This window comes from Bufo gargarizans, chromosome 6, assembly GCF_014858855.1.
Source record: "Bufo gargarizans isolate SCDJY-AF-19 chromosome 6, ASM1485885v1, whole genome shotgun sequence".
Lineage (NCBI taxonomy): Eukaryota > Metazoa > Chordata > Amphibia > Anura > Bufonidae > Bufo > Bufo gargarizans.
This window is the reverse complement of record NC_058085.1, coordinates 382,901,039-382,916,620: the sequence shown is the minus strand read 5'-3', so window position 1 is coordinate 382,916,620 and position 15,582 is coordinate 382,901,039. Positions and strand designations below refer to the sequence as shown.

The window sequence follows — 15,582 nt, the reverse complement described above, 5'->3', positions numbered from 1 at the left end:
GTTAGACCACAAGGTTTTAATTCTTTAGGTTTGATGATAAGTTTTATTTTGATAAGTGTCTCCCCATGGGTTTTTTTATGTTGTGTTTCTATTTTGAGTCATTTTCTACATTTTTGCATTGGGTAGTTCAGGTTAGTATTCCAGAAGGAGGTGTTACATTACTTGGAGTTAGATGATTTTCTGTTTGTAGGTTTTTTTGGTTCTCAGTTGTGTTCTCAGTAAGTTTTTACAATGTTTTATTGGTATGTCTAAGCAGTTTGGTATCCCTATTGCTGAAGAAAAAACTGTTTACCCTTGCATTTGTTTAGAATTTTTTGGTATTGTTATTGATAGTGTCAAGACTGAGTTTCGTTTATCTAAGGTTAAGTTAAATTCGATTAGATCATTATTAGTGAAGTTATTAGCCAAGAATAAATGCACCTTGTGGGAATTGCAATCTCTTTTAGGCTCATTGAATTTTGCTTGTAGAATAATTCCAATGCGTCGTGTTTTTTCTAAGCTGATGTACTTTGCTAAGAGGTTTGCGGCAGGAGTTGTTAGCAGGAAGAATTTCAGAATTCAGATTCTTTGAAGTTATTTACTGAGGCAGCAGTGAGCTTTGGTTTTGGAGCCTTCTGGAATAATAAATGGTCTGTAGGAAGTTGGACAGATTTTTGGGTAGAAAAGAAATTTACTTCTTTTTTTAAATCAGATAATTTTTATTAGATTTTTCGGAAAAATCACAAAAATACAAAGGAAAAGAGTCTGCACAGTATACATGCAACAGTTGATGACAAAATACCATAGCATTACAAGATCGGACAAATAGTTACTTTCATGAGTATCCCAAGTAACATCAACAATGGTGCAAGAAGTAGATAAAATCCCGTAATCTAGTTACAAAGTATACCTGGTACAGAACCGCATTTCGAACAGTTCAGGAAGGTGCGGATTCCTCCAAATAGGGGAAAACTGCGTAAACCCCTTTACTGATAACAGCGCCCGGTATTTTTGCCAAACCTTGTGCATCATAAAAAGTGTGGGGTGCCCTGACAGCTTACCAACATATCCGCTATTTTCCAATAAAGCCACCGGAGAACTGTGCCCAATAATGTGTGCCACCAATCTAGCTGAGGCAACGTCTCCAGGAGTCCTCCCCCATCCCCTCAACTGTTGCAGCTGGGCCAGATGTAATAAAGCCATGCATTCGGTACTGATAACCCTCCCTCCTCTTTCCCTCTTTGCAGAGTGTCCAGTCTAATCCGCGCCTTTTTATGGCGCCAAATCAAATCCCTAAACAACCTATCAATTTTTATGAATATCCTGCGAGGAATCCATACCAGAGAATGATACAGTATATACATGAGTTTGGGCATGAGAATCATTTTAAGAAGGTTACTCCTCCCAATTTCAGATAGCGGCAACTTGCACCAAGCCTTAATTTTATCCAGCATTGCGATTAAGAGCGGCTCCACATTCAGTTTAATATAACTGTTAGGATTTGCTGTAACCATTATCCCCAGATATTTGACCTGATGCGCAATTTGCAATGGACAAGAGTTTGGGATAAGAGTCATAGCAGATTCATCTAGCAGTATGGAGAGTGGACTTATCCTAGTTGATACGGAGGCCAGACCTATCACCAAACTCCCATATAAGTGTCATGACAGGACCTAAAGACTGTTCCACATTACCCAAATAAATTAACATGTCATCAGCGTAAAGGGACACCCTCTTCTCCCAAGTCCCACAGGGAAACCCTACAATCTTATCAGATGAGCGCAACAAGCAGGCAAGCTCTTCCCAATCTGAATGACTTCGATGTTCCCCCATTCGCCCGTATCCTAGCCGTGGGGCCATTGTATAACAACTGAACCCAGGAGATAAAGGTCGTCCCAAACCCGATGACTCGCAACACCTCCCACAGATAACACCATTCAACACTATCAAAGGCTTTAAAGGCTTTAGCCGCGTCCAATGAGAGGATGGCTCGCCCTCTGACAGAACCAACTCTTCTCTGAGTATTAGAAAAAAGGCGTCTAAGATTCACTGAAGTAGATTTGTCAGGCATGAAACCTGCCTGTTCACTATGAATAATAGTGGAAATGACGGACTGTAGACGATTCGCTAACACTTTCGCCAGAATCTTAATATCAGAGGTTAACAATGAAATTGGTCTGTACGAGTCAGGGGATCCGGGATCCTTACCAGGTTTGGGCAGGACCACTATAATAGCCTCTTTCATAGAAGCGGGAAGGTTTCCTGTTTGAAGGGAATCATTAAAAACTGACATTAAGTGGGGCATTAGAACACTACTATACTTTTTAAAAAATTATATCGGTAGTCCATCTATCCCTGAAGCTTTCTCATTGGGAAATGATTGTAAGGCAAATTCCATCTCCTTGAGTGTTAAAGGTCCTTCCAACCATGCTGCACTTGTCACTGATAGTCTCGGAATTTCAACCTCTGTAAGATAATTAGCTATATTAGTAGAATCCACCTTCAATTTAGACCTATACAAGGATTCATAATAGGTGTGAAAAGCTGACAGAATCTCCTCATCCGCCGTGGCAAGAGAACCATCTGCCCTCTGGATAGACAAGATTTTGGATGGTCCCTCCTGGGCTCTAATAACCCTTGCCAGTAGTTTACCAGAACTTTCCCCCGCCTCAAAATATTTTTGTTTCACAAAAAAACTGCGATTGTCCGCTGTTTGCAATAAATGCTGCTTCAACCTCGCCTGAGCTGCTATAAGGGAGTCCTCACTTGCCCTATCAGGGGTATTTACAAACCTCTCCTCCGCCTCCACTACCAAAGCTTGCAGCTGTTTCTGGGCTTCACGCGATTTAGTTTTATGTCTGCTAATTTTCTGAATATAAAGGCCTCTGACGTAGGCTTTACAAGTATCCCACACCACACCCACACTTGCCGACCCAACATTTTGCGCAAAGAACTCTTTCAATTCCTCCCCCACGCCATTCTCCCCATCTACCAATTGTAGCCAAAACGTCCCGATCCCAGGGAGACGCCTAGTGCCCAGATGCAATTCTATAAAAATCGGGGAATGGTCGGAGAGACTTCTAGGTAAGTATTTAATTTCCGCCACCAGCGACAACACATCAGGTGAACCTATAGCTAAATCAATCCGTGACAGCGAATGGTGAGAGCTAGAAAAACATGAAAACTGACGTACACTCGGATTTCTCACCCGCCAAATGTCATGTAAGTCCAGTTCCCGCAACACACTGGCAAAGTTAGAGTTCCTATTAGCTCCCGACATCCCTCCCCTATCCAGTGTTACTGAAGGGCAAGTATTAAAATCACCTACGATCAGAATAGGGCATTGGGGTAGACCCTCAACATATCTCAGAATTTCTTTGATTACCTCACTACTGTAGGGAGGGGGAATGTACACTGCAACTAATATAAAAAACCAATGATAACAGGTAAAGTGGAGACAAACATACCGTCCATTATCGTCTATGCGGGACGCATGACATATAATGGCAGAGATTTATGCACTAGAACACTTACACCCCTAGAATGAGAAGAGAATACGGAGTGAAATGCGCAATCAATCCACGGCCTTTGTAGGACCGAAGTAGTGTTGGTAGATAAATGAGTCTCTGACAAACAAAATATAGCAGAGTGGAAGTGTTGAAGTGCCATAAACATCGCAGTACGTTTATTTGAATCACCTAAGCATTCCATCCAATTATCTTAAGACTATTTGCCATAGTACCGTACAATGCATTTACCATCCACGCACACCACAGCCATAATAAATGTTAGCTCTTTACTCCTCCTACACCACCGAAATATTCGGACCCTGCTCCATCGCTTAGCCCACCCCTTCCCAACCCAAAAAACTAACCCCAAAACAAAACAACTAGCGGCAAGGACATGATCCCTACCCTGAACAAACCCACCAGCAGGGCGAAAAAACTTCCCTACGGTCGGCCATACACATGGCGGAATAAGTGCCACAGGAAAACCCATGGAAGAAAGTACACATAGAACGGGTTACCCATGCTGACCTGCCCACATGTAGGTGAATCTGCAGCGTGCTGAACATAATCAAAGTGCATAAACATAGTTAAACATTTTCAGGTGACACCCGCAACTCGTCACCAGAGTGACTTAAAGGGAACCTGTCACCTGGATTTTGTGTATAGAGCTGAGGACATGGGCTGCTAGATGGCCGCTAGCACATCCGCAATACCCAGTCCCCATAGCTCTGTGTGCTTTTAATGTATAAAAAAAAAACGATTTGATACATATGCAAAGTAACCTGAGATGAGTCCTGTCCCTGAGATGAGTCACATACTGGACTCATCTCAGGTTCATTTGCATATGTATCAAATCTGTTTTTTTACACAATAAAAGCACACAGAGCTATGGGGACTGGGTATTGCAGATGTGCTAGCGGCCATCTTGCAACCCATGTCCTCAGCTCTATACCCAAAATCCCGGTGACAGGTTCCCTTTAAGGATCCGCGGATCCATATAAAACTCAGATAGTATAAACAGAAGGTCATAAAAACAGTAGACAGTAATAAGGACCGACAAACACGCAAAGCATTAATATGCAGAACATATCAAACATGTCCCTGAACACATCTGTCATATCTCACGTGCTCCAACACTAGAATAGGCAAGACGCTCATCCCACAGAAGCCGAAGTCTTCAGCAAAGGCTCATTAATGTCAATCCACTGCGCCGCCTCCAGGGAGGTGTCAAAGAAACAAACTTCTCCATGCGCCACTACGCGGAGCTTAGCCGGATACAACATGGAGTACGGGATTTGTAGATTCCGAAGGCGCCTTTTCACATCCAGGAACTTGACTCTCTTCCGTTGGACCTCTGCAGAAAAGTCTGGATAAATCGCAATTTTGCTCCCATTAATTAACAGCTCTGGATGATCTCTTGCTTACTTAAGTATATTGTCCCTGTCCCTGAAGTGTAGCAGCTTCATTAGAACTGGACGTGGTGGGGCCCCTGGTGGCGGAGCGCGAAACGGCACTCTGTGCGCCCTTTCAATAGCAAACATCCTGGACAACAAGTCCTTGCCAAATTTAATTGCAATCCAATCTTCAAAAAAGGATACTGGATCAGGACCTTCAGCTTTCTCGGGGACCCCCACCAACCGGAGATTGTTCCTCCTTGAACGATTCTCTAGATCGTCTGTTTTTGACATCGACAGGGTTACATTATGAATAAGAGCCGAATGGCAGGTCTGCCGGATGAGTTGATACAGCACTTGGCCAGGATGCGCTGTGCGCCGGGTCACGTGGGGACGCCGCTGCGTTTCCTTGGGAGGCGGGCTGGAACGCATGTTTGCGTTCCACCCCTCCTCCTGATGAATGGGGCGCCTCCATGATGTCCTCGGCGTGCATCATCGGGCACAAGCGCTCGGTTAATAGGTATCAGCGGAGTTATATCAATTATTTACATATGTGTAGCTACATGAGGGGTATAAAGGTGGAGCCATGGCCACATTCTCATTAACCTCCTGACGAAGCTGAGGCGAAACGCGCGTCGGGGTTCTAGCCTGCCTTGTGTTCGGTGTCTCAGCCCTTCATCATGTCTGTGGGTATGTTCACGTTCCCAGTGGGTACTTTTGTGTGAGAGTTTGTTATTTTGCAGCCTGCTATTCATGACCTGTTGTGTAGGGGCTTATTCATCTGGATTTATTAGATGGATGTTATGTGATTATGTGCTCTAGAGTATTACTATTTAGGGCTCTATTATTACACACTAACTCTCCACTGGGCTGTGCAGTGAGTTGAACATCACAGTCACTTGTAGCGGGTATTTACCTGATAGTTTCTACTTGTGAATCACCTCACTGCACATTGCACAGACATGTATTCCATCTGTTCGGTGGGATTTTGAGGCACCGACGGGGGGGGGGGGGGGGGGGGACTACTGCATCCAGGTTGTCTTACTGATTATTCTCCATAGTAATTCTGTGAAAATGTCTTATGAATTTTTTGATCAATTGATGACTTAATAAAGTATTTATATTTTTATTGGGCATTCTATGGTTGTTTTTCTAGCAACATTTTTAGGTTTATACGATTGGTTCTCTGTTTGCCCTCATTTACGGTATTATAGGGAGGCCCTTTTTTCTTCTTTCTTCGGTTCTATGTTACATTATGAATAACCCTGCCCAGATCTCTTTTAACAGGGGGCAGTTGATCCTCCACTGTGCTCATGATGGCTTCAACCTCAGTCATCCTAGCAGTGACTTTTTTAAGGTCTTGGCGGAGAAAGGAGACACTTTCTTGCAGGCTTCCCATGTTAGCGGTGAGAAGAGCAAGCGAGCTGTTGCTTTGCTGGACTGCCTTAAAGATATCCTTAAAAGTAGGCTCGCCAGTAATTTCATCAGGCTGTGTCCCATCTGTGTGTGCTGAGGACATAACGATACAGGGCCACTAGGTGGAGCTGTTGGAACAGAGGCTGAAGCTCCAGCCATCTCCTCTGCCTGTGACTGCTCATATTCAAGTCCCAGTGCCGGCCATGCTGAGGCTTTCTGCCTCACGGCTGTCTCCCCTGATGTGGTGGTGGACGGTGCAGGTGTCTCAGAGGAAGGTAAGCTTGCGGCTGAGCGGGCGTATTTACCCAGGCGAGCCACCAGGTCTGCGGCCCGCACCTCCGATGCGGCGCCATCTTGTTTTACCGGCGTGGACGTGCCGGCCTCCCTCAGCTCCCTCTCCTTTCTGCCGGTACGTGTCATGGCACTCTGTATGGGGTCCGTACACTCTCCGGTGCCCCACAGTGAAAGATTGAGCAGCGGCGCTTGCTGCAGAGACAGGATTGCTCAGGATGGCCGACGGCAGGTCAAGAGCTCCCCTCAAGCACGGCCGCTCACATGCCCGACCAGGCCACGCCCCCAAGAAACTTACTTCTAATATTGTGCTCTTAGAATTATTTCCTGTTTTAGTTGCTATAGTAGTTTGGGGTTCATTTTTTAAGAATAAGAGATTTAGTCTTTTCACAGATAATAAAGGTGTGGTTTTTGCCATCAATACACTGTCTTCTAAATGTGAGAGGACAGTCTGATTGTTGAGGTATTTGGTGTTGTGCTGTATGCCCTTTAACATTTGGTTGAAAGCAAAGCACATTCCTGGTAGAAACAATGATATAGCCGGCTCTTTGTCTCATTTTCAGTGGAGGAAATTTCGGGAGTTGGTTCCATCGGCAGAACAAGTAGGGACCCCTTAGTGCCCTCATTAGTGCCCCCAGTAAGAATTATTTCCCCCATGAGTGCTCCCATTTAGAATAATGACCCCATTAGTGGCCCAGTTAGAATAATGCCCCCCATTAGTGCCCCCAGTTAGAATAATGCCCCGACTAGTGCCCCCAATAAGAATAACGTCCCTCACTAGTTCCCCCTTATCTGCTTCTGCAAAAAAAAAAAGCAGTCCCCTCTTCCATTTGATGGCGCCGGTGTGAATGCTGCCTGCTGACTGGATGCTCAGGACAGGACCTGCGCTACAGCGTAATGACGTCTCACAGGTCCTGTCCTCCAGTCAGCAGCGAGTGTTCACCGCGGTGCAATCAAATGGAGGAGGTGAGTTCTTTTTTTTTTATTAACACAGGGGGGGAGGTAAAGGCTGCAATAATGAGCGCTTCACAGTTGAAGCGCTCATTAGTAGCAGGCCTTGTAGGAAAATACCAGCAATTAACATTGCTGGTAGAAAAAAATTACCGGCACCGGCAGGGCCACTAAAATACCAGCCTTGCCGGTGAGATACCAACCGGGTGGCAACCCTAGTGTTGGGCCTTAATAATTTCCTCTGGTGGGTCCTAGGAACCCCTGTCTGACACTGCTCAGAAGCATTGACTACAGATCTGTCCTCGCCATTACCTCATTTAAGAACTTCAATTTCTCATGGATCCAATTCAACAACACATTGGAACATGCTAGAATACCCTTCAGGGACTGCAATTCCCATCACAACCACTGGGTGGCAGCACACACACTCCTACAGAATAGAGATCCTGTGACACAATATGGCAATGGCATGTTGTTTTAAAATGCAGACCATGCTGTTACAGGTAGATGCATATTAGGACATGTCTAGTCATGAGGACAGGTAAGGGAGAACACATCTGTATACTGTAGTTTAATGAAAACTTTCAGTAGTTGCCTTTTGACTGAAGTACTTTACATCAATATTTGAGCCCACAAAAGGCACACTGTGTTAATAAATCAGGCGCCTTTTAGGAATCCTCTTAGCCAAGATAGCTTTCTTGACACTTTTCAAAATTATTGAAGAAGTTACAAAACGTGCCGTGTCATACATAACTGGTACTAGGATTCTGGAGTATTTTGGTGAGTAATACTCCCCCAGTGTCTCCAGAATAAGAGGATCAGCTTTGCCACTGGTAATACAAGGAGAAGGGGCTGAGAAATGATTTGGGCTGTAATCTCATATACAATCCACACGTACTGTGTCTTCAGTGACATCTGGAAATGATGCTGTAAGTGTAATTGTCTTCTCTTCCACAAGTATCAATCAGACATGTTCTTCTATGCAGTGTGCTTCCTGGTTGTCCTGATTCTTATCCTGCTGTCTGTGATAACCGTATTGGCCGTCCAAGTCCGCCCTGTCAGGAATACTGGTAAGTACAACCTTTAGCTAAAGTATTAAAACTATTTGAGATTTTTTACTTTAACATATTAAGCATCTTTTTCAGTGATGGAGAACCTGCCTATGTATATTAGTTAACCAGATTCGCCAGAATACCTGTGTAATGTGCATTAGAAAAATGGCTGCAGTGACGAGCGCCAGTCCTTTTCTTAAACAGAATATTGGCATAATGGTATGACTGCCACTACTGTACTCATAGCACCTTCCATATGAATGTGGCTGGTACTGCAGCTAAGTCCCATTCTCTTGAATGGACCAGTACCAGGCGCAGCTGCTTGTACAGAGGTGTAGCTAGACTTTCCAGCACCTGGGGCAAGGATTTAGCATGGCATCTCCCCCAAAGCCCCCCCCCCCCCCCCCACCAGCTACAAACACCTTCCACCCAATTTCACAGAAAGAGGGATAACCTCGTCGGCACGCACAGTGCGCCACAGCAAATTTGTTTTACACTAACCCGCGCCTATAACTTCGCCCAATGCATAACTGTACTCAAAGAATCCCACTTACCTGATAAAATCTGTCATAGGGTACAGTGCGGTGTGGTGATAGAGGGATCCAGATATTCAAATTATTGTTAGGAGTAGGCAACCGCTCCCTTTATATTCCTGTAGGGGGTCATCACCTCTTCCATGTCCTGTCCAGAGACCGGTCAGGAGATTGTAGCAATAACATTTAGTAAGATGGAACTTCACAGAAACCAGGAACCCCTATGATAAAGTGTGAAGATGTCAGATACCAGCATTATACAGACCAGAACCGTTAGAGGGGTCAGGAGAAGGCTAGTGTCCTTTTCAATGAGGTCACACATGAAACCCCTATCTTGCAATACACATCAAAGAAATACGTGGACAAATCCATATTTGAGCCACGTGCTTCCTCCTGAGAACTCAGACCATGTGTATGCTTCCATGGTATTAACATCAAATGGTTTCCAGCTCAGTAACAGGGAGCTATTAGATAACTCCAGCTATCCTGCCATTACCTCCGCCATGTTTAGTACGCATGTGTGCGGGACATTCGGAAACAGTGGATGGAGGTAATATGAAATTGTCATGGTGAATACTTGAAAAAATATTTCAATACAAAGAGCTTGAGGCAGACTTGGTTTCCAGATAGTGGTCGCAAAAACTGTCATAAAAGGTAATTCCCATACTCCCTGGCCTCCTCTGACATCACAGGTGATGGGGGGGGGGGGGTTATACTGACCCGTTTTAAACATGCACGGAGAGAAGCAAACAGTGATTTCTTTGTCGATCACTAGTTTGATGGACTGACCGATATTTCTGCTTCCCCAGGCAACTGGACTTAACCGTCACATAACGTATTAAGTTTAGTTTTTATCCCTTTTATTTTCCAAACTGTTATTTTGCACTGTATGTATATGTCTGTGTATTTTATGTTATATTTTCTATGATAACCCCATTGTTTGTACTCACTGTCCATTTTTTATATTAAAACTTCACTTTAATAAGAGCCTTGTGTTCTACTGATTCCATGACCTTAGAAGAAGCATTACCTAGAATGATTTATTAACCCTTTGAATGCTAGCAGTTGTAGAGAGTACTTAGGTGTTATTTCATTCAAGGTGTCTCGTCGACCTGATCTGACGAAGTGCTGACAGAGGCAGGTCCAGTGTTACCCTGCACGCTCCCCTCCTGAATCTAAGTCCCTAATCTTGACAGACGGTAAAAACACACCTTGTGATAAATAAAATAACCAACTGGTCCTACCTCATGGAGGGTTTTAATGGCGTCGGTGTGATGTTCTCCTTATAGAAATATAGAAACATAGAATGTGTCAGCAGAAAAGAACCATTTGGCCCATCTAGTCTGCCCAACATACTGAATACTATGGATAGCCCCTGGCCCTATCTTATATGAAGGATGGCCTTATGCCTATCCCATGCATGCTTAAACTCCTTCACTGTATTTGCAGCTACCACTTCTGCAGGAAGGCTATTCCATGCATCCAATACTTCCTGATATTACTTTTAAACCTTTGCCCCTCTAATTTAAAACTATGTCCTCCTTGTAGCAGTTTTTCTTCTTTTAAATATTCTCTCCTCTTTTACCTTGTTGATTCCCTTTATGTATTTAAAAGTTTCTATCATATCCCCTCTGTCTCGTCTTTCTTCCAAGCTATACATGTTAAGGTCCTTTAACCTTTCTTGGTAAGTTTTTGTCACGGCCATGGCTATGACCGTGACTCTTCAACCGCATGCGATGGTCAGCGGTTTGGTTTTGTTGTCAATCACAGGTGAGGGCAGTGGTATTTGCCTCACCTGTGGTTGCCGCTGACAACGTATGTATGTGGCAGCTTTCCTGCTGTGCATGCGGTTGCACCTAGCAACCTCTATGTTAGGTGTGTTTGTATTGTGTTCACTGTGTTGTATGTCTGTGTGCACTCTGTGTAGTATGTGTGGTGTGCACTGACACTCTTCCTGCACTGTGGTTGCCAGTGGCAATGTCTGGCTGTCTGTACATGTGGTGGCAGTGTCCCGGCCTCCGGGCTATCTCCCAGGACACGGTTGCCACCCATGTCGTTGCCAGCGGCAACAACCACAGTGTGTTGCTACTGTTGGACACTTCCCCTTTAATGTGTGTTTCCCTTCTGTGGTGCTGGAAGGGTTAACTCCCTTCCCAGTGTGTGTGTGATGTCACTGGGTGTGTCCGACTGTGGGGGTGGCTTCTCGGCCTATATAGCCTTGGTGTTTGGCATGGCTCAGTAGGTTGCTTCAGTCATGCTTGGCTGGAGCAGCCTCCTGTGCACATTACCTGCCAGTGAGAGCCACCCCTGTGGTCATAAAGATATTGTCGTTATGTTTATGTCTTGCTGTGTGTTGATGTTGTATGTTATGTTCTGTTGGGACCTTCCTATGTGATTTGGTGCAATAAAATCAGGGGGATGCCAAACGAACACGGTGAGGAAGTGGCGTGGAAAAGCCACTCACCGCGCCGTCAGCGGCGAAACCCCCAGAACGCTCTCCCTCCGAAGAGCGCGCATGTACCCCTTCCGCAGACGGCGGTACACGCTTTACCCTCTTTCGAGGGAGAGCGTTCTGGGGGTTTTGCCGCTGTTCCCAACAGAACATAACATACAACATCAACACACAGCAAGACATAAACATAACGACAATATCTTTATGACCACAGGGGTGGCTCTCACTGGCAGGTAATGTGCACAGGAGGCTGCTCCAGCCAAGCATGACTGAAGCAACCTACTGAGCCATGCCAAACACCAAGGCTATATAGGCCGAGAAGCCACCCCCACAGTCGGACACACCCAGTGACATCACACACACACTGGGAAGGGAGTTAACCCTTCCAGCACCACAGAAGGGAAACACACATTAAAGGGGAAGTGTCCAACAGTAGCAACACACTGTGGTTGTTGCCGCTGGCAACGACATGGGTGGCAACCGTGTCCTGGGAGATAGCCCGGAGGCCGGGACACTGCCACCACATGTACAGACAGCCAGACGTTGCCATGGGCAACCACAGTGCAGGAAGAGTGTCAGTGCACACCACACATACTACACAGAGTGCACACAGACATACAACACAGTGAACACAATACAAACACACCTAACATAGAGGTTGCTAGGTGCAACCGCATGCACAGCAGGAAAGCTGCCACATACATACGTTGTCAGCGGCAACCACAGGTGAGGCAAATACCACTGCCCTCACCTGTGATTGACAACAAAACCAAACCGCTGACCATCGCATGCGGTTGAAGAGTCAAGGTCATAGCCATGGCCGTGACAGTTTTATCCTGCAATCCATGTACTAGTTTAGTAGCTCTTCTCTGAACTCTCTCCAAAGTATCAATATCCTTCTGGAGATATGGCCTCCAGTACTGAGCACAATACTCCAAATGAGGTCTCACTAGTGCTCTGTAGAGCGGCATGAGCACCTCCCTCTGTCTACTGGTAATGCCTCTCCCTATACACCCAAGCATTCTGCTAGCATTTCCTGCTGCTCTATGACATTGTCTGCCTACCTTTAAGTCTTCTGAAATAATTACCCCTAAATCCCTTTCCTCAGATACTGAGGTTAGGACTGTATCACTGATTTTATATTCTGCTCTTGGGTTTTTACGTCCCAGGTGCATTATCTTGCACTTATCAACATTGAATTTTAGTTGCCAGATTTTTGACCTTTCCTCTAGTTTTCATAAATTCTTTTCCATTTGGTGTATCCCTCCAGGAACATCAACCCTTGTGTCATCAGCAAAAAGACACACCTTACCATCGAGGCCTTCTGCAATTTCACTGATAAAGATATTAAACAATATGGGTGCCAGAACAGATCCCTGAGATACCCCACTGGTAACAAGACCTTGGTCTGAATATACTCCATTGACTACAACCCTCTGTTGTCTGTCCCTCAGCCACTGCCTAATCCATTCAACAATATGGGAGTCCAAGCCCAACGACTGCAATTTATTGATAAGCCTTCTATGTGGGACAGTATCAAAAGCCTTACTAAAGTCTAGATAAGCGATGTCTACTGCACCTCCTCCATCTATTATTTTAGTCACCCAATCAAAAAAATCAATAAGATTAGTTTGACATGATCTCCCTGAAGTAAACACATGCTGTTTTTCATATTTCAATCCATGGGATTTTAGATGTTCCACAATCCTCTCCTTAACCCCTTAAGGACACAGCCTTATTTCACCTTAAGGGCCAGGCCATTTTTTGCAAATCTGACCAGTGTCCCTTTATGTGGTGATAACTTTAAAACGGTTTTACTTATCAAGGCCATTCTGAGATTATTTGTTCGTCACATATTGTACTTCATAACACTGGTAAAATGGAGTCAAAAAAGTTCATTTTTATTTATAAAAAAATACCAAATTTACCAAAATTTGGGAAAAATTAGTAAATTTCCAAGTTTAAATTTCTCTTTTTCTATAATACATAGTAATACCTCCAAAAATAGCTATTAGTTTACATTTCCCATATGTCTACTTAATGTTTGGATCATTTTGGGAATGCCATTTTATTTTTTGGGGACGTTACAAGTCTTAGAAGTTTAGATGCAAAACCCACTTTTTAGGGACCAGTTCAGGTCAGAAGTCACTTTGTGATGCTTACATAATAGAAACCACCCAAAAGTGACCCCATTCTAGAAACTACACCCCTCAAGGTATTCAAAACGGATTTTACAAACATTATTAACCCTTTAGGTGTTCCCAAAGAGTTGATAGCAAATGGAGATAAAATTTCAGAATGTAAATTTTTTGCCACATTTTCCATATTAATCCATTTTTTTCCACTAACAAAGCAAGGGTTAACAGCCAAACAAAACTCTATATTTATTGCCCTGACGACCCTATATCCTATATCGTGGGTTGGACTACTTGTTTTAGTCTCTAAATATACCTATACAGGATACTAAATAAAAATATAGAAATACACAAATCCCGACGCGTTTCTACTGTAAGCTCGGTCAGAGTCCCCATCAGTAAGTAACCACATGTATATTATGGATATATATAATTTTGATAAGTATACTGTGAGTAATACTTATTCCATACTGTGACCTTCAGGCATACATCACTCTGATGTGGACACTTGCGACTGACCATAATCTTATGGGAGCTAAGTATCACTTTTCTTTTTCTTTGATCTTTATCTATGATTTATGCAACACATCTTGATTATTACCCCCTGATGAGCCGTTGTTGCGGTAGAAACGCATTGGAGTATGTGTATTTCTATATTTTTATTTAGTATCCTGTATAGGTATATTTAGAGACTAAAACAAGTCGTCCAACACACAATATGGGATATAGGGTCGTTTTAGGGGTATAATAGGTCTAGGCACGAGGATAGGGCACCCCCACCATCAGGAGGTGTCCCTGGGCTGAGTTACCCATAGGGTTGTAACTAGGGACATATTGATCCCTTTTACATCAGTAACCCACATACCTGTACCAATATTAGCTATACCTTTTTCCTTGTAATCTGGCCTGTGATAAAGAAAAAAATCTCTTTATTTTTTGTTTTTGTTTTTTTGTGAAGTTATTTGACACGGTATTAGTCACCGGTATTAGTCACCAGGGCAATTTTAGCCTATTACCCATTTATGAAATTAAAGGTACTTTTAGCAGAGCACGTTAAACCTTGATACACTATATAGTGTACTGCACAGTATTTCACTCACACTTTGTCTGAACAGATCTCTGCCTTTAGCACAGATCTGTTCAGCACCATGGACAGCAGGATGCCTGAGAAGGCGTCCTGTTGCCATTGAAACCTTCACCGTCTGCCACAACTGAGCAGATGGGAAAGGGGAGGGAGGGGAGCTTTAATGTTTTGATGTTTCTGATCCCTGCGGTCATGGACCGCAGGGATCAGAAACTTGCATAAGCACTACAAACCGCAGGTCTGAATTGACCTGCGGTTTGTAGCGATCGGCAATGTGGGAGGGGGGGGGTAACAGGACCCCCCTTGGCATTGTCACAGGGTGCCTGCTGAATTATTTCAACAGGCACCCCGTTCCGATCACTGCCGGCTGTGCGGCAGTGATCAAAACTACACAGGAGGTACGGGTACGCCCTGTGTCCTTAAGTACCAGGACATCCTTGAGGGGTTAAGTTTGGTTTCCATTAATTTCCCCACTATTGATGTCAGGCTTACTGGCCTATAGTTGCCCGATTCATCCCTACTACCTTTCTTGTGAATGGGCACAATATTTGCCAATTTCCAATCTTCTGGGACGACTCCTGTTGCCAGTGATTGGTTAAATAAATCTGTTAATGGTTTTGCTAGTTCGCCGCTGAGCTCTTTTAATAGCTTTGTGTGTATCCCATCTGTCACGGAAGGTGTGCAGGAAACTAGAAAACACAAAATGCAAATACGACTGACTGGATCCAGAACTAAGGAACAAAAAGGGAGAGCCCTGCAAAATCCCTTACTGCTCAGCCTATGCGA

General features: G+C 44.2%; 1 protein-coding gene across 2 annotated transcripts in view; it reads left to right on the top strand.

Annotated features, from left to right (window-relative positions):
* LOC122941050 (C-type lectin domain family 2 member A-like) overlaps positions 1–15,582 on the top strand; it is a 152,140-nt gene that overhangs the window by 96,215 nt on the left and 40,343 nt on the right. For both annotated transcript variants that reach the window (XM_044298040.1, XM_044298039.1), the window contains exon 3: positions 8,527–8,610. In XM_044298040.1, the coding sequence (XP_044153975.1) occupies positions 8,527–8,610 (84 nt within the window). The remainder of the gene's footprint in view (positions 1–8,526; positions 8,611–15,582) is intronic.